This window comes from Myotis yumanensis, unplaced genomic scaffold, assembly GCF_028538775.1.
Source record: "Myotis yumanensis isolate MYYU_CA2020_CCGP unplaced genomic scaffold, mMyoYum1.0.hap1 SCAF_1, whole genome shotgun sequence".
NCBI lineage: Eukaryota > Metazoa > Chordata > Mammalia > Chiroptera > Vespertilionidae > Myotis > Myotis yumanensis.
The window spans coordinates 46,861,507-46,879,634 of NW_027223752.1; the positions used below are offsets into that span (position 1 = coordinate 46,861,507).

The 18,128-nt window shown below is 44.3% G+C and overlaps 1 protein-coding gene across 1 annotated transcript; it reads right to left on the reverse strand.

Moving 5' to 3' along the window:
* Positions 1-760: 760 nt before the first annotated feature.
* PTGER2 (prostaglandin E receptor 2) lies at positions 761-12,734 on the reverse strand. The gene is made up of 2 exons (XM_070419654.1): positions 11,694-12,734; positions 761-1,542 (listed from the first exon to the last, which is right to left on the reverse strand). Exons 1-2 carry the CDS (start codon positions 12,531-12,533, stop codon positions 1,300-1,302), a joined length of 1,083 nt encoding a protein of 360 aa, XP_070275755.1. The 5' UTR covers positions 12,534-12,734; the 3' UTR covers positions 761-1,299.
* Positions 12,735-18,128: the final 5,394 nt, after the last annotated feature.

Below are 18,128 nucleotides of genomic sequence, written 5' to 3' on the forward strand. Positions count from 1 at the left end.
AAACTCTAATTTATAATGCAACCATACTTTAAAAACCTGCCAAGTTAAATTTTTTTCTATTTTTATCTCATTGAAAAAATATTATATCTATTCTAGCTATTAAATGTTATTTGGGAGGATTTAGCAAATACTATTTCATTTTTAAGTTTTTGTTTTATCGTTTATTTTTGTAACATTTCAGATGAGTTTACACAGTATCTAAGATATGATTAAACAGTGCAAATTCACTGAAATAGTTTGATGCTGAGTTTACACCAGGCCAAACATTTAGATGTAGAAATATATAAAGATATGACTCACTGACACAGGATTTCCTATGTAGTATTAGTTCACCATGTTTCCTGGATAAAAATATGGGCAGATGAATTTTGCTACAACACAATCATCTTATAAAGTAGATGTCAGTCATGGCCTCAACACCAGCATTAAAAGGGTTCCAGTGTATCTGAAGAATTGACTAGATTTTTCAGTTTTTAACCCTAAATACGTGGCTTCAGACATAGCGACATATACTCTCCCCTGGAAATAGAATGAAGAGTATTAATCAGAATCAACTCTCTCACTAGTCTATTATTTCTTGGAAAATTCTTAACGCTTTCTTAATTACTATTGGACATTATAAAATAAATAATCTGATACTTTGACACACAGCTTCTGGAGGACCAGTGAAAAAACTGACCTTAACCAACTGAGTCTACTCTTCTACTAGTAATACCACAGTGAGGAGAAAGCGCCCTCCCTCCCCCCGCACCTCCCCCAACACACACACACATTAGACTACAAAGTGTCTATGATTCACAAAAACATTGTCCGAAAGAAAGTGTTTGTTAAGCAATCACAGAACGGGAGGCTTGGTTGCTCCCACATATCCACTTCCTAGAGAACACATATGAAGTTTTACCTGGTCTGACTGTGCACTGTATGTTCATAACAGTAGTAACACAGAAGAGTAAAATGGAAAACACACAGTAACTCTGGTTTTAAACAGATTACAAACCACCTGCTTTCTCATTCAACAGGAAAGCTTCAATCAAAAGGCGACCGATCTTTAATGCAGTTGGTTGTTCCTCTGAAGGCCATGTAACTAACATGCTCACGGAGGGTGGATTTCCATAGCTCCTCCTGACACCTTCCAGGAAATGCTTGTCAGCTCCTCTGCAGCCTAAACCACTGCTGAAATGTTGATTTCCTCTGTCTTATTAGGGTAGCTTCATTTTGTTTACAAACTACTTTTCTCATTTCTCCAAGGAACCATTTCAGAATGATCTTCCAGATGCTGGCTAACTAAGCACTTCTTAGCTATTGTCCACAAAGGTCAGTGTGTTTACTGGCATTTGACCGTGTAGAACAGGAAGTTTCCGTTGCATCTTGTGTTCTTAATGAAGCCCGACAACAGAGGACCGAACGCATTAGTCTCAGAACAGGGGGCCTCAGGATGGCAAAGACCCAAGGGTTGATGATCGGATTGGCTGATAAAAATCTAAGTGCTTGGAGGTCCCACTTTTCTTTTCGGGAAGAGATTTCATTCATATATGCAAAAATCTGTATGAAGCAAAAGGGGAAAATGATGTTAGTCTTACATGATTGCAGTGGACAGGCTTAGACATTATGCAATTTCTTCAGACTTAAAACAAAACCTGTTGTGTGTGTGTGTGGTGGTGGTGAAAGGTGGATAGCAAATTCTCACTCTTCTTCCGTAGGTTTATGCCTTTCAAAAACCCTGAAACAGAAGTACTGTCTCCTTTTGGAGGATGAGGAAGTGAACTTCAGGAAAATTAATATCAACATGTTACATTCACTTCCAGATAATCTGATTTGATGATCACAATTCAGTGCGAGAGGAAACACAACAGAGCATGGATTCTGGCCACTGGGCTGCCTGGTTTGAACCCGGGCTCCATATAGAGCTTTGGGACCAGAAGTAAAATTCTAACCTCTTTGTGCCTCAGTGACATCTGTATAGAATATGTGGTAATAGCAACAATACCCACTGCTTAACTGGGAAGAGGATAGGAAGTAATACGTATAAGCTGTGTAAAACAGTGCTCACTTAATAAGTGCCCCACAGTTTTAGCTATTCTCTCCATTTCACCAATGAGGACCCCGAGGTGCAGAGAAGTTCGGCGACTCGCCCAAGTACCCAGGGCTGTTTGGTGGTGGAGTCAAGACACAAGTGCCAGCTCCCTTGGCACCGGTGCTTTGCTCACCATGTGCTCCATCCAGGTCGCCGATGTTACAGCAAAGGTCTTCAGAGCAACGTCGTAAACACCGAGAGGCTGACCCATCTTTACATGTGGGCCAATGTTTTCATGCTGGGACACAGCTCTCATTGGATGTCTTAGATGTTTAGGGAGCAACACAACTTTTTGGTCAGATTCAAAGGAACGGAACTGTACGTGCACGATAAAGATCAAACGCTCCCACACAGCGTACAGAAAAGAGGAAAACAGATGTAAATCACACCCAGTCGTTTAAAACCACTTCATAATGTTCCAGGGACTTTCTTGCCAACGGGAGCCCACGAGTTAGAAAGTTATTCCTTCTTTCTTCCACTCTCCTTCACCAGAGGAAGGAATGTTTTATTTCCTTCTCTCCTGCTCACGCTGTAGGCATCTGACGAATGGATATACAAAGCAAACTGCAGGGAGGGGGAAGAGTGGTCCTGTTCGAGTTGCTTATGTTAGGACAATAGCAGGAAGGTTTGGCAGCCACAGGTGTTTATGCCAGAGAATCTTGGCATAGGGAATGGAGAAAAGACTTGGCAGATGAGTAAGCAAAAAGAAGACTCATGGTGGATTCCCTGATTATAGAGAGAAGAGAAAGTTAGGTGGGGATATGCAATGAGGCAATGATTTTCTTGGCAGCTGAATTATTTTGGATGAGAAATATACAGGACTTATATGGTGTCTTTAAGGAGTGATTTTGGAGTTTAGAAATTCAGGATAACAGTGTATATAAATCTGGTAGATTAAGATATACTAATCACCATACCCATGGGCGCGCGCACGCTCATGCTCGCGCGCACGCATACACACACACACACACACACACATACACACACACGAGCACTCAGTAGCAGAAAAGTCTGAGTTTATAAACTAGTTTTGTCAAAGACTTTGGTAACACTGCACTGGCTAGCGGATGGGCAGTGTGAGGAGGGCCTGGCATTCTAGTGTCACGGCTTCATGCGTGAAGATGAGTCAGGTTTTCTGTTCCTGGTCTCCTTGGAGTATGACAGAGCAGTGAGAAGTGAGAAATGTTTTTAGACTATGAAGCAATTCTGTACTATTTGTTTCGATTTCATCCACTATGCAAATTGTTAAAAATGCTTATAATTCGCTTTTCAGGAGCTGGTCAATATTCTGCAGGAGACAATTTCTTGTTTTATTCTTGGAAAAGAGAGATACTAGTACTTTAGCAGCCCTTAAAGTTCTTGATGTAAGATGTCTTCTCCGACCTCTGCATTTTTAAAAAATTTGGTTCTTGTCTTTTGTCTAGAGTTCACCATTTTTGATCTTGTGGATCCCGGTTTATTATTATTATCATTATAAAATGTACGTAACGAAATTTACCATTTTCACCCATTTTCGAGTGTACAATTCAGTGCCATTAAGTGCATTCACATTGTTGTGCAACGGTATTATATTTTTCATTTTCTGTACATTATGATGTTTTGACATCCTACAAAGCCTTCTGGCTGGGGAGAGACTGCCCCTTCAGGGATGGTCAATTCTTAGAGATAGCCAAGGGCTCACCTGGGAGCAATCCTTCGATAGGCAACTAACCAATCCAGAGCCCCTCTGTCTGGCCTTATATCTCTAGAGACAATATTTCTCTGCCTTAATCTTGCCAGGGCCCAGTACCAGCCAACTCGGGGCCAGTCCTGCAGCCTAGAGCCTGCTGAAATGATTCCAATAGCCAGCCCTACACTGGCCACCCCGCCCTGCCTCGCCTTTCCCTCGGGAACTCCAAGGAAGGCCGTGCCCAGGCTCCCCCAGCTCCTGCTCCTGCCTCCTGACTTGCACTAATACTTTCCCATGTGGTCCTTGGTGTTGTTCAGTCCTTCCTGTTTCTAGGACCTGGGAGTACAATCAACTTTGTTCTCTTGTCTTCTCTTGTGGCCACACTTGACTGTCAATCGCATAAAAGAACAGAACAGCAACCATCACCACCATCCATTTCTACAACTCTTTTCATCTTCCCAAACTGAAACTACCCATTCAACAATAATTCCCCATTCCCCTTCCCCTCCAGCCAATCCTACGTTTTAATTAAAGGCTGACACATTGCATAGAAGTCAATTATCACCTTTCAGTGCTATTTTGCTTCAGAGGCTGGTAGAATTTATACATATTTTTGCACATACTGCTAATAAATTTGCTATAAGAAAAATACCAAGTGCTAATGTAAATGAGTCAAGAGAATTTTAATTCCTTAGGATAGGTCTCTCTACTAGGCTTTATTAGGACTATGATGCCTACAAAGCTGCACAGAGAAAATAAGTGGGTTTTGTTTGTTTGTTTCATCTTTTATAGGATCCTTGCATCCTCCCGTGGAAAACTTCATCTTGGCACTGACTGGATACTGTTTGTTTGAGCTCCTTTCCTACCATCAATACAACCACATAGTGGGTTCAGAATTTTAGAGCAAATGGGAACTTTATCTGGCTGAAATTAGCCAAGGAGTGTTAAAAACATTCTGATGGCTTGCTCCCTCCTTCAGAGACTCTGATCAATTAAAACTGGGCTGTAATGTGAGTATCTATCCTGGTGTTAGTCCCCTCTCCCCCACGGGATTCTAATGTGCAGCCAAGGTTGAGAACCCTGCTTTAGAACCTTACCTAACACCGGAAATAAAAACAGAAGACCCCACTTGGCTGGCCAATCAAACAAATGACTTGAAGCTTCCTGAATTCCTGATCTTCAACACACAATCTAATTTTCCTTTGGAATCCTATGGATATAGCAGCTAATATGTACTGAATACCTACCCGTGCCAGGCATGATGCTAAGTCTTATTCTATTTAGTCCTTACATGGACCTGCAAAACATTATTACTCCCTTTTAGTAAGGAGGAAACCAAGGCTTACAGCGGTTCTCAACCTGTGGGTCGCGAACTATGAAAATACATCCTGCATATCAGATATTTATATTACGATTCATAACAGTAGCGAAATTACAGTTATGAAGTAGCAACGAAAATAATGTTATGGTTGGGGGTCACCACAACATGAGGAACTGTATTAAAGGGTTGTGGCATTAGGAAGGTTGAGAACCACTGGAGAAGATTCCTTACTTTGTCCCGAATCACACTCCAGGTAAGTGAGGAAGCCCTGAAGTCATGTTCAAGCAGTGGGCCCCAAATTTTTCTTTTAGCCATTACTCTGTTGCCAGTCTGTGATGTAGGGACTCATATAACATCTCCCAGGGACTGACTGAATTGTGGGTTTGTCGGACACCTCTTTTTGAAAGGTGGTACAGAGGTGTACGGGTGTCACTGTTAAGAACCATGGCTGTATCTAAGTAGCTACATGGCTTTCTTTGGGTGCTTTTCTTTCCCCCACTTTCTACAACTAAATTGCAGGCAGAGATGGTTATGTATTTATCTGCCTTGTGAAGACATTAGTGTCCTGGCTTTAGGCTTTGCATAATTCACTCTTTAAAAAAAAATTCACGGGGAGGTTATTTTTCAGGTATTTGATATTTTAAAGAAACCCCTCCCCCAAATCATAGGTGCTTTGTGGTAGAGGGAACAGGAGCCCATTTCCCTTCAGAAGGAAAGACAGGGGCATGGATGTGGCTCCAGTGTCCCCTGCCTTGTGCTCCAGGTGATCCCAGCACCAGACACAAAGGAGAGTTAATGCTAAGGTTGGGAGCCCTGGGCCTGTGTATTCCAGGGTGGTGACTTTAAACCCTGCGAGAAAATGTTGGACACTATGAACCATCCACCCAGAACTCAGATAAACATAAGGTTTTGCAAGTGATTTCCAAGTGACCTGTGCCCTGACCATGGAGTGCAGGTGTACAGGTAGTGTCAGCCTTTCCCAAATGCACTTTCCCTCGGCCTGGCCCGTCACACATAGGCAACTGCAGAAGTCTTAAGTCTGGTTTTCTGTTAGAGTGGGTGCAATTTCAGGGAGCGGAATAGTTTGAGAAAAATGAATCCTGGTACACCTTGATATAATTTGAGACACTTAAAAATTTTAGTCAAAATGAGGATGGGGAATGGTGATCAGAAATTTCAAAATAGAAGCCAGGAGAAGCCAGGGAAACTAAGCAGACCAGGTTGCAAGTTAACTGGGCCTTTAGGTGGAAAGAGACTCGTTGATTGTTTTCCTGAAACACTGTGTCTTCATAGAGCAATCACGTACCATTTCTACTCCCCCCACCCCCCCTTTAACTTAATACTGTGATGGGCTCTTGAAATGTCAAAAAAAGAAATATACCATCCCTAAAAGCTGTTTTTCTTTCAGTTGAGATCTTAATAATATGAAACAGTGATGATTAACTCAACCAAGGGTGGAGACATAACACACGACTTCCCTTTTGGAAAAAGGACTACGGTTCTTGCTGTCTACATTTTAAAAACTCAGTGTAATTGTGCTTTTATTCACAACCACCATTTCATAATATCAACGTGCAAAGGAAAAGACACCGAGTAAAAACACTCATATAGGAAAACTTTCTTCTCTCAGAAAGTAATGTGTATTAAAACTATTTCAACAATCCCCAAACACATCATTAATGATGCACAAGTATTAAGTTACATGGATATTAACTTAAAATATCACCAAGCAAAATTCATTGGGGTTGCGCAGAGAGATTTCTGGATTGCTCTTTCATTCCTACTAGAATTGTGATACTTTCCATGTATGTAACTGATCAGTTTCATAACCCCCATTCATGTCACAAAGAGTACCAGGAATGAACAGGAAACTCCAAACTCCAGTATTGTTTACTTGAAATTTGTTCTATATTACAAAGATCAGATTTCCACAAATCAGTATTACCTGGAAATTATAGCCCTAAAGAATTTCTAAAGATGAAGACACTTTTAGAAAGAGTTGATGGTTCACTCTTGAAATTTTAGAACTGAATAAAATGCATAAGCACTTTATCCTAATGGCATGTGGAAAACAGTTTAAAATGACAGAAGCTACGCCAGGTATTAGTAAAGTAGTGAGAGTGGCTTGGTGTAGTTGGGAATGAAGACACAAACAGTATGTGAGGCAAGAATGGAGTCTGATATATTTCCTGCATTCTGTTCCATTTCATGAAGAAAGTTTCTATTTGTCTCTGAAATGATGACAACAGCTGATTAACATGAGGAATTTATTAATTTATACAATATCCATTTAGTACATAAACAGTTTGGTTTTGGAATATGTTGTTGGTCCCATTAAGGATTTCATACTGAACAACCAAAATAATGTCATTTCCTAAACAACATGTGCCTTTTTTTTTTATCAGTTAAGAAATGTTTTATGGTGCCAATGGAAGACTTTACCTGAGAGGTAATCTGAGTGTTTCCTATTTAGAGCAGCATTTACATTATCCAATCTCCTTACACCTCAGTCTCAGCCTTTTAATTCGAAGGTCTGTGGAGAATAAAAAAGGAACCACGCACACCTGGCCCAGCTCACGCCCTGTGATCAGACATGGAGAAAAGGGTCTTTGCCATTTTACTTTTAAAGCTAATGAGTTGGAATTAAGAGGAAAAGTAGTCCTGATATTTATAACATCTTCACAATTTCTCTTTGAAATTTTGGATTAACTTTTCTCATATGGTACCCCTGAAATGAGCAATTTCTCGCTGATAGTATTGTGGTTAAAGCATAAGCTCTGTGCTTAAACTGCCTGGCTTTGGATCCTGGCTCCAACACTCACCAGCTGTGGGTAGGAAATGGGAATAATACTACCTATTTTACAGGTTGTTATGAAGACAATGGGTTAGTGTATGTAACATTTTTAGTGCTTAAAAATGTTAACCATTTTGCTGTTGATAATAATGATTTTTGAGGTCGAGCTTGACTTCATCACGGGGCTCTGGGTATTTTACATTTTGATAGTTGTACTTCCCAAACTTTGGAAGTCCTAGACTGAGAGCCTTGGAGGAAGCAGTAATTCTGACCTGCCTACACCTTGGGACCATGACATCAGTAGTTACAGGTTTCCTAAATCCCCACTCTCCTGCCCCTACTCCTAAAGTGCTCACATAAGCAGGTGTCCAGTGGGCACACAGCTGTGAATTCTCCCCCGGGGCCACTTATAAGGGACATAGAAAGCTGCTCTGGTAGGAACAGGCAAAGAGAGGGTAAATTGCCAGTATTTTCTGGGATGCAAGGAAGCAAATTAGTGGGAATAGCTCACTAATAATTATTTTACCTTGATTACATTTTAAATTGATAATACTTGGTATAAAATGAGTTAAAGAAAATATATTGATTAAAATGAATATCTGTTTCTTTTTATTTTTTGTTGTGTGGCTACTAGAAAGTTTTAAATTGTGCATGTGGCTCACGAGCGCATGTGCTCTGGGAGAGGAAATCGAGAATATCCAGAGGTAACCACAAGCCTTTGCCTTGTCTAACAGTGTCCCCAGGGAGGATGTGTGGAAATAATTCCTGCCTCAGGTGGGAGACTGGTGGAGGCCATTTCTGACCACAGTCTCAGTGTGGGCCAACAAACTAAAAGGATACGGGGGAAAAGTGTCCCGAGGGGCACATGATGAGCATTTTGAAACAACAGAATGTATGCACCAAACTGTAGCCATGAGTTGTGAATTATCAGATAAGCCCCCCAAGAAATAAATTGGGGTAGCGTAACATTTCATAAGGGTTAAAGTGCTGTGTAAATGAAGGAACTAATAAGTACCAAGAATCTACTGACAAAATCATCTTCATCTAGTTCCTCCCATGCCATAAACAGGCAATCCTAATAAAAACACAGCTGCAAAGCAAACTCCTACTCCCCATTCCTTCTAAACAGACTTTTAGCTCCAAGCCCCTTCCATGTAGCAACTCTGGATGAGCCCCTGGCTTAATATTAAATGAAGGCGGCGGGGGGGGGGGGGGGGGGGGACGACGACACATATATATATTCATATATATTCAAATATATAAAATTACATATATTTGGAAAGCAACATGTGACGATGATGGAGTCCTCATGATAAAAGGCAAATTTACTTAAAAACAGGGGAACTATTGAAAATCACTGCCTTTGTTTTGAAAAATGCAGTTTATGCAGTAGGTCAGTCCTGCTCAGAGGGGAGACCCTTTCCTCCTGCTCTCTTCCTCTACTGGGCTTAGGAAAGGAAAGAACCATCCTTTCACATATTTATGATTCCCTCTGAGCCCATTCCCAGGCTACTGAAGTAGCTGAGGGTCAGGAATATTTTTATATACATACTCACGAATAATAAATAAAATTCCAAGAACAGATATCCTAAGGCCCACCTATCCAAGACAGGCATTCCCCAATTCCGAGCTGACTTAGGTCTCCCAAGTTGAATTCTAAGTTGTTTAATGGAACTTGAGCCCTAACCGGTTTGGCTCAGTGGCTAGAGCATCGGCCTGCGGACTAAGGGGTCCCGGGTTCGATTCCGGTCAAGGGCATGTACCTTGGTTGCTGGCACATCCCCAGTGGGAGGCGTGCAGGAGGCGGTAGATGGATGTTTCTCTCTCATTGATGTTTCTAACTCTCTATCCCTCTCCCTTCCTCTCTGTAAAAAATCAATAAAATATATTTTTAAAAAATGGAACTTGAAATGCTTTCTTTCATCGATATTTATTCTGCATCCTATTCCCAACCCTAAAAAGCTGATTTAGCTCCTAACATAATCTATAGGTTTTATGAGTAAAACATAACAAACCCATAGAAGCCACGTTGGTTTCTACATCATCGCATTTCTGTGGCACAGACTTCCCTGCTGTCGGTGGGATGGGAACTGCAGACTCCCACGGTCCTGCTTCATTTGATAACTGGGTACATTTCACATACTCCACCTCACTCCCTTCAAAGTGTACCTTACTGACCAGCTTCTGCCCTGACAAAGGATGGGGTAGCAGTGAGGACGGTGAGGACCAGGGAGAAGAGAATGTAGCTGGGACAGGGAGTTAATTTGGGGCAGGGAAGGGTCATATCCGGGCTTTTAGAACCCTGTGTCCTTTCCCACCCCTGAAGATGAGCGTATGAAGATAATAAAAAACAGTCATGACGGTGGGAAGTAGGATAAAGTTACTTCTTCAGCTTCTACAGTTCAGACCAGCTAACGGCAGGCACGGCCTGACTCTTTTTTCCTCCAAGATGGTGGCAGGTGGGAGTCACTGACAACTATGTACTCCCTGCAGGGTCAGTTTTGTTCTTCTGAAGATTAGGAAGTGGAGCTGCCTGAACTTCCAGTTTCCATTCCTGTGTAAGAGGCCAGCCCGCGCTCAGACACATCCTAGGCTCTGTACACCTTGGAGCAGTGGTTCTCAACCTTCCTAATGCCACGACCCTTTAATACAGTTCCTCATGTTGTGGTGACCCCCAACCATAAAATTATTTTCGTTGCTACTTCATAACTGCAATGTTGCTACTGTTATGAATCATAATGTAAATGTCTGATATGCAGGATGTATTTAGGCGACCCCTGTGAAAGGGTCGTTCAATGCCCAAAGGGGTTGCGCCCCACAGGTTGAGAACCGCTGCCTTGGAGGCTCAAACTTACAGCATCAAGGAAGGAACTGCTGAGGTTGCCCAGACCAGGATAGCACCCACCCGGTACCTAGGCTCCTTTCTTTCAGTTCTCCAGACAGGCTCTGGCCCGCCGGGTCATGGCAAGTGCTGGACACACCTACCTCTCCCATCCCTGAGATGGACCAGGCATTCCTGCGGTGGCGCTGTGCCCGCTGCGCAATTATAACCTGAAGAGCACCTGAGTGTATTTCTGAGCGTGACGTCAAGAAGATGTTTTGTAAGAGAGTGCAAATGCCCCCTCTGGAGGGATTCCAACGCTTAGCAAGGGGCTCCTTAGCAACTAGCTTTTCCTCTACCATCTCAGACGTATTGTGAATTTTCATGGCCACAAAGAGTTATGCTACCGATATGTAAATTGAGAAACCTGTGCACTGGGGGTGGGGGGTGGGGGATGTTGTTGAACTCTTCGAACAAATAATGACTGCTCTGAAGCTCTGCAACAGGGACCCTTCTCACCCGGGACCATTCTCAATGGCGGCTGGAATGCTATGGGTTGGGTACTGTTGCCCAGGGAGAAACAGCAGGCAAAGTATAGAGAACTAGCACCAGTGTGCGGATCCGGGCACGAGGCGGCACACTGCCGCGCAGGAAAGTCAGATGCAATTGCCATCATTCAGAGGCGGACGGGGCCAAGCCAGGCTAGCAGTGGCTGGAGAGGGACACTGTAAGGGGCCTTTGATTCAAGGATGAGGAGTGTGGCCAGCTTAGTGAGTGGGACTGTATTACCATCTGAGAAACCCTGGACTAGGGAGGCCCTTGCACCAGGATTAGGGAGGGGTGGAAGTGGGGTAAAGGTGAGAAGCGACAGGGGAAGTTTACAGACCTTTACAAATCAGGGCACATTTTTGCAACGTTACAAAAGTGTGCGTGGCGGTGGAAAAGTGGGAGTGAGAGGGAGAGCATGAGAAGGCTGCGCAGAGCTGGGCTGTGGAAACGGAGTGAGTGACTTACCGTGAAAGGCAAGGAGCAGACGGCGAAGGTGATGGTCATAATCGCGAGGAGAATGAGATGGTCCGTCTCCTCCGCCACGGACACCCTTTCCCCTCTCCTGCGGGTGGCAGGGCCCCGGCCGCTGCCCAGGGTGGGTCCGCAGCGGCCTCTCCGGCCCCGGCGGTGCATGCGGATGAGGTTGAGCATGACGCTGAAGTTGCAGGCGAGCACCGCGAGGATGAGGAGCAGCAGCAGCGTGGCGTACAGCTGCAGGTACACCGTGCGCCCGTGCCGGATGAAGCACCAGGTCCCGGGGCAGTACTGGACGTACTGCCCGTAGTTCAGCAGGGGCAGAGAGCAGAAGAGCAGGGAGACGGCGTAGATGGCGGGCAGCACGGCCACGCCGCGGCGGCGCTTGATGTGGCGCTGGTAGAAGTAGGGGTGCCCGATGGCCAGGTAGCGCTCCAGGGCCATGGCGAAGAGCATGAGCATCGTGGCCAGGCTGAAGAAGGTCATGGAGAAGCCGAAGTAGTTGCACGCGCGGCCCTCGGGCGCCAAGGCTATCAGGGTCTGGTTCCGCGCGTACGAAGCCAGCACCACGGGGCTGATGAAGCAGGTGCCCAGCAGGTCGGTGAGCACCAGCTCGGTCACCAGCACGTGGAACAAGGAGATGAAGTTCCCGCGGCAGGCACTGCGCCCCGCGTCTCCCCGCCAGCGGCGCGCCAGCAGCGCCAGCGCGATGAGGTTCCCCAGCACCCCGGCCGTGAACATCACGGAGCTGATGGCCGGGCTCTCGCCCGAGGGGAGCCACTGTCGAGTCTCGCAGTCCTCGGGCCGGGAGTCATTGGAGGTATTGCCCATGGCGGGGTGCCGGGAGCAGAGACCTGTCCTCCTCTCCCGGCTGGCACCTGGGACTGGGAGGAGGAGGGTCTGGACGCTGGAGCGCTCCGGGACCCAGAGGGAAAGAGGGAGGGATCGAAAGCCAGAGCCCCCTTCCGGCGCCCCGCGCGCACCGAGGGCAGGCTCGGCCCGGGTCGCCCGCAGCTGCCGCAGAGGCCCCTCGGCTGCAGCATCCGGGCGGTGCTGGAGGCTCCGCCGACCCGCGCCCACCGCGCCCTCCGCGCGCGAAGAGGGCCGCCGCCTTCTCCTCCGCGCCGCCCGGGGGCGTCCTGGGTGCGGTGTTACGCGCGTCCGGGTCCAGGCGCCCGCGAACTGACCAGAGGCACCGCGAGCCCCAAAGGGCGCTGCGGGGAGCTGGTGGGGAGAGGGGTCCCGGCACCAGCCGGGCGCGGCGCTGGGCAGAGGCGCGCGGGCTGCGGGCGTCCGGGAGCTGCTTGCGGCCGCCAGAGCCGTGCTCCCTGGGAGTCTGGTGCTCGACTGACCCCCGCTAGGAAGCTTTCAGCCCCCGCGGAGGGCTGGAAGGCAGCAACGGGAAAGCAAAGCGACTCACCAAACAATGGAGAAGTTAGGAAGACCCAGTCCCATGGTGTTGAAAAGAAGGGAACAGCAGATACTTAAGACAGCTTGCAGTAAGACCAATGTGTTCTTTTTTCCTTTTTTTTAAAAAAAAAAATTCTCAGGAAGATACACTAAGAGGGCGGGGCCAGAATTGGGAGGAAGTGAAAAGCAAGTCTGTCCATCCAAGGAACATCCCAGGCATGCCACTGAGCTGCCTGTTGCACTGTTGCTTTTATTCAGTTGCCAGCATTTCACCTTTTCCTATGTCAACACCATAACGGATAACCACTTGTTTAAGCAACCATTTTCTTTTTTTTTTTTTTTACAAAAGGAAAAAAAACCACAGTGTTCCTTATACTTGTGTAGAATTGTGTTTGTGAACACAGCTTTAAATTACTGCACATTGTTCTCTACTCAAACTCCACCTCGAAAGAAAAGGTTGTTCAGCCATTAATTTTTTCGCAGTTACCTTGGCCTACCCGGCAAAACCCAGTCCTGGCGAAGTCTATTGGTGAAGTGGTCAGTTTAAAAGTCAAGCTGACAGCGGTGACTGGTTTGGCTCAGTGGATAGAGCGTCGGCCTGCAGACTGAAGGGTCCCAGGTTCGATTCCAGTCAAGGGCATGTACCTTGGTTGCGGCCACATCCTCAGTGGGAGGTGTGCAGGAGGCAGCTGTTCAATGTTTCTAACTCTCTATTCCTCTCCCTTCCTCTCTGTAAAAAATCAATAATATATATATATTTTTTTAAAAAGTCAAGCTGACAAAAATGGTTGCTTACCCTCTATTGCCATAATTGCAGAGTTGTGAAAATTGGCTGATGTTTAAAACAAAAGATATCCAGTTCGACAGACAACATGGGTAATTATATTCTTTTTTTTAATCCTCACCATAGGGTATTTTTCCATTGATTTTTAGAGAGTGGAAGAGAAAGGGCAAGACAGAGAGAAATCGATTAGTTACCTCCCTCACAAGCCCTGTCTTTGACCAGAATCAAAGCAGGACCTTTTGGTCCGAAGGCTTACGATCTATCCACTGAGCCAAACCAGCCAGGGCAGTAATTATCCCATATAATAAAAGCTTAGTATGCAAATTGTCCCCTCCACTGGAGTTCTTCTGAGAGTTAGACCAGGGGGCTGGCCGACCTGGGGAAGGGAGAGAGGCCCCAGCCGCAGCTGGCAGCCGCTAGGGACCCTACCAGTGCACGAATTTTGTGCGCTGGGCCTCTAGTATTCTATAAGGAAGGTCACATTCATTGGGGGAAGGGAGGAGGACAGAAAGGTGGAACTGCTCTGCATAGGGAACTGGCAAGGGAAAAAAAATTCTTCATTTTGGAACAAAGGGAAAGATTGCCTGCTGAAGAGCACACCTTACTAGAGCCTACTTGCTCTCCATGAATATTTTAGCTCACATTGATAATTCTGGCCTGGTGATTGGAATGGGGTGGGATTCCCACCAGGTCAAACGAAGTGGGTTCTATTTTTTTCATATAAGGTGTTCGACAATGGCAGGTTGGTGGGCCTCCTGAACTCTTCCCTCCAGACCTCTCTGAGATTTGGGGGGTACAGAGCCACATTATCTAGGAACCCCCTGTGTTAATATCTAAACTCTCTTGTTCACCGTCCTTCCTTCACAGCCTATGGAAGATGTGGGTGAAGATGTGGTGCAGCTTTGCTCTTCCTTTAGGCCTGGTCTCCTCTAGGCCTAGTCTTTCAAGTCATACACCAAAAGTTGATGGCTTTGTTCTGTTCCGTTGTCCTTTCTCTGAGGCTGTAAGTGTAGAACGCCCCTGCTGCTGCTAAAACCAGGGAAAGGTCTGGAGTATCAGGAAGTACAGGGCAAAAAACATAGGTTAGTATGTTGGATTAGTATCCTGCCCCTTTGCATTCATGTAGGCTTGTGTATGTGGATTCAAGGCTTCGAGGGCTTTATTACAGCCTCACAGGATTATTTGAGAAACAGCTTGATAAAGCCTTTGCAAAACCCCGAGTCAATAAAATGTGTTTTCCAAATGGATGTACGAGTACAACAGTTCTCTTGTCTGCAGACAGGAACTACCAGAAAAGGAAAGTCACAACACTGCTTGTTAGCGCCAGGAGTTACATCAAATGGGTCACTCCAATAATGTTAAGAGATCAAATTACCTGTGATTCTAATTTTCTTTTTAAGATAGACAGAGCACAAAAATCCCAATATAATCATGAAAATTCTCTTCTCTTAGAAAGGTTTGCGTCTAAGGACAGAACGAACAATAAAGCAGAAAAGCACATATAACACAAAAATAAGGCTATGGTTAGTCAGTCTGTGCAGAATAACAGCTCATTAAAAAAATTTTGGAAAAAGGTGGATTAAAAAAAAAAAGCTGCCCCTGAATGTATTCATCAACAATGGCCACTCCTAACATTTTGATGTGGTGTTTTTTTCCCAATATTTCTTCTGTGCACCTTTGTGTCCATATTGTGATAATATTATTTAAAAATTTTATACTGCTTTTTAAAAAACTTAAAATTATAATGAATAACTTACATTGCAATATGTGTATGCTCTGAGACCCAGAAATTGCATTTTCAGAAATCTACAATCCATTAATTTTTTCACTCAGCAACAGTTTATTTTTTATTTTTAATTGATTTCTGATAGAGGAAGGGAGAGGGAGAGAGAGAGACAGAAACATCAGTGATGAGAGAGAATCATAGATTGGCTGCCTCCTGCATGCCCCCTACTGGGCATGGAGCTGTGAACCTGAGACCTCCTGGTTCATAGGTTGATGCTCAACCACTGAGCCACTGTGACCGAGCTCGGCAACAGTTTATTAAGGTATACATTGACTGAGGCAGCACAGTATAGTTTTAAGAACGTGGGCTCTGGAGTCAGATTGCTTTGAATTTAAATTTTAGTTTTGTCCTTGGGCAAGTTGCCTCATTTCTATGTGCTTCAGTGTCCTCATCTGTAATATGGGGGCAATAACAGGACTTACCTCGAAGGTTGTGGTTGAACTCAAGGCCTGGCTCATACAAATCACTCAGCAGGTGTCGGCTATTTAATCACTGAGCCAGGTCCTAAGCAATGCTATATGGTCCCTGCCCTAATGAAGCTCATCGTGAGATGATAATGATAAAAAAGACTATAGTTTGCCCTAGCTGGTTTGGCTCAGTGGATAGAGCGTCGGACTGCGGACTGAAGGGTCCCGGGTGCGATTCCGGTCAGGGGCACCCCCGGTTGGGGGTGTGCAGGAGGCAGCCAATCAATGATTCTCTCTCATCATTGATGTTTCTATCTTTCTCTCCCTCTCCCTTCTTCTCTGAAATCAATAAAAATATATTTTTAAAAAAGACTGAGTTTTGGCTTAAAAAAAAAAAAAGACTACAGTTTGTTAAGAGCTTACTATATCCCCTAAGCTGTTAAAGTCTTCATATACATGATCTCATTATTGTTTTTCTTTGTCTTTTTTAAATGTTGTGTTCTTTTTTTTGCAAATTGAAGTATGATTGACATGCAAAAAAGCTGCACATATTTAATGTGTACATTCCTACTCTGGGTGAAAAGATGAAGGAATTAAGCAGCACAGAGTAGTAGTTACAGAATAACCACAGGGATGTGGATTACAGCATTGGGAATGTGGTCAGTGATATGGGGATGAGTATGTGTGGAGCCAGGTGGGTACTTGAAGCAGCTACCAGGACTTGCTATATTCTCAAGCTCCTACCATCTCCATCTATTGTTGCCATTAAACATATAAACTTGGAGGGAGGAATAGATGCTTCTGAAGAAGCCATGGCTCTTCATTTTGTTCTTGATTCCAAGTAGCTTTGAGGCAAAACTGGATTACAAGAAAGAGACTAGGGCTTTTGAAATTTGAATTTAACAAACAGATGAGAAAGTTTAGAGTGAACTCAGAGCTAGAGGGTGGCTGAGCCCAGAGGTAACTTGAGGACCATCCAAAGCTAAACCCCATCTCCTCTTACAATTGTCACAGCAAGAGACACACATTTCATGCCCCCAACTAGACCCATATTTGTCCTGCCCGGATAGACCCATCGTCAAATTAACCACACATCAACGCTGCAAACTCTTATCTTGGGGGCTCTCTGGAAACCAACCTTAACAGGATACCAAAAAACCAAAACCACTAAATGGGCCCATAGCAATATTCTTTGGAATTTCAGGGGATAGTTATTAGATTGTAATTTCATGGCAGAAATATTAGGGCTTTGAGAATAGTTTGCAGCCTTGATTTTCTTGTACTCTCTTCCTCTCCGTTGGGAACTTCAACCCAAAAAGATTATATACTCAACAAACGAAATGACTTATAGCTAGAGGTTGTTTTCTGTATATCCTTAAGACTAAAGAAAACACACTAGGTTATCTCTGAAGCCCCTTGTAGCACTAAAATTCTTGACTACTGTGTAGTCATAGGAGATTAAGTTATGGTTCTGGTGTATTTTAAGCACTTGTGCTCCCTCTAGAGGACCAATATAAAAAATCAGAGCTATAGGCTTTTGTCAAGAGTTTTGAAGTTAAATTTTGGTGTCATTTAAAAAAGAGTCCATTTGGAAATAATGAGGAAAACACAGTTTTAATGAAGTATAATTTTTAAGTTATAAAGGTAGTAATTCTCCATAATCATACCACTTTAATATGATTCTCGTTTTTATTTGAACTGTGTATATCCTTCCAAATTTGTTTGCTATGCAATACACAGAAAATACTGCATCCTGCTTTCTCTCTCTCATTGTATTTTCTGTGTGGTATCAGTGTAATCACCATACCCCCTGAGCGAATCCTACTCAGTCCTCCCATCACTGGATGGCTGGGTTGTTTCCAATTACTCAATGACAACGACACTTAACATTTTATGCCTGCAGCCTTTCCATGTTTGGGGCTCTGTCCTAGGGATGAATCTCAGCAGTGAAATTTCTGAAACAAAGAATATGATTATTTTTGAAATGACAGTACATATTCTCACATCACTTATATTTGTATCAACTTATATATTCTCAG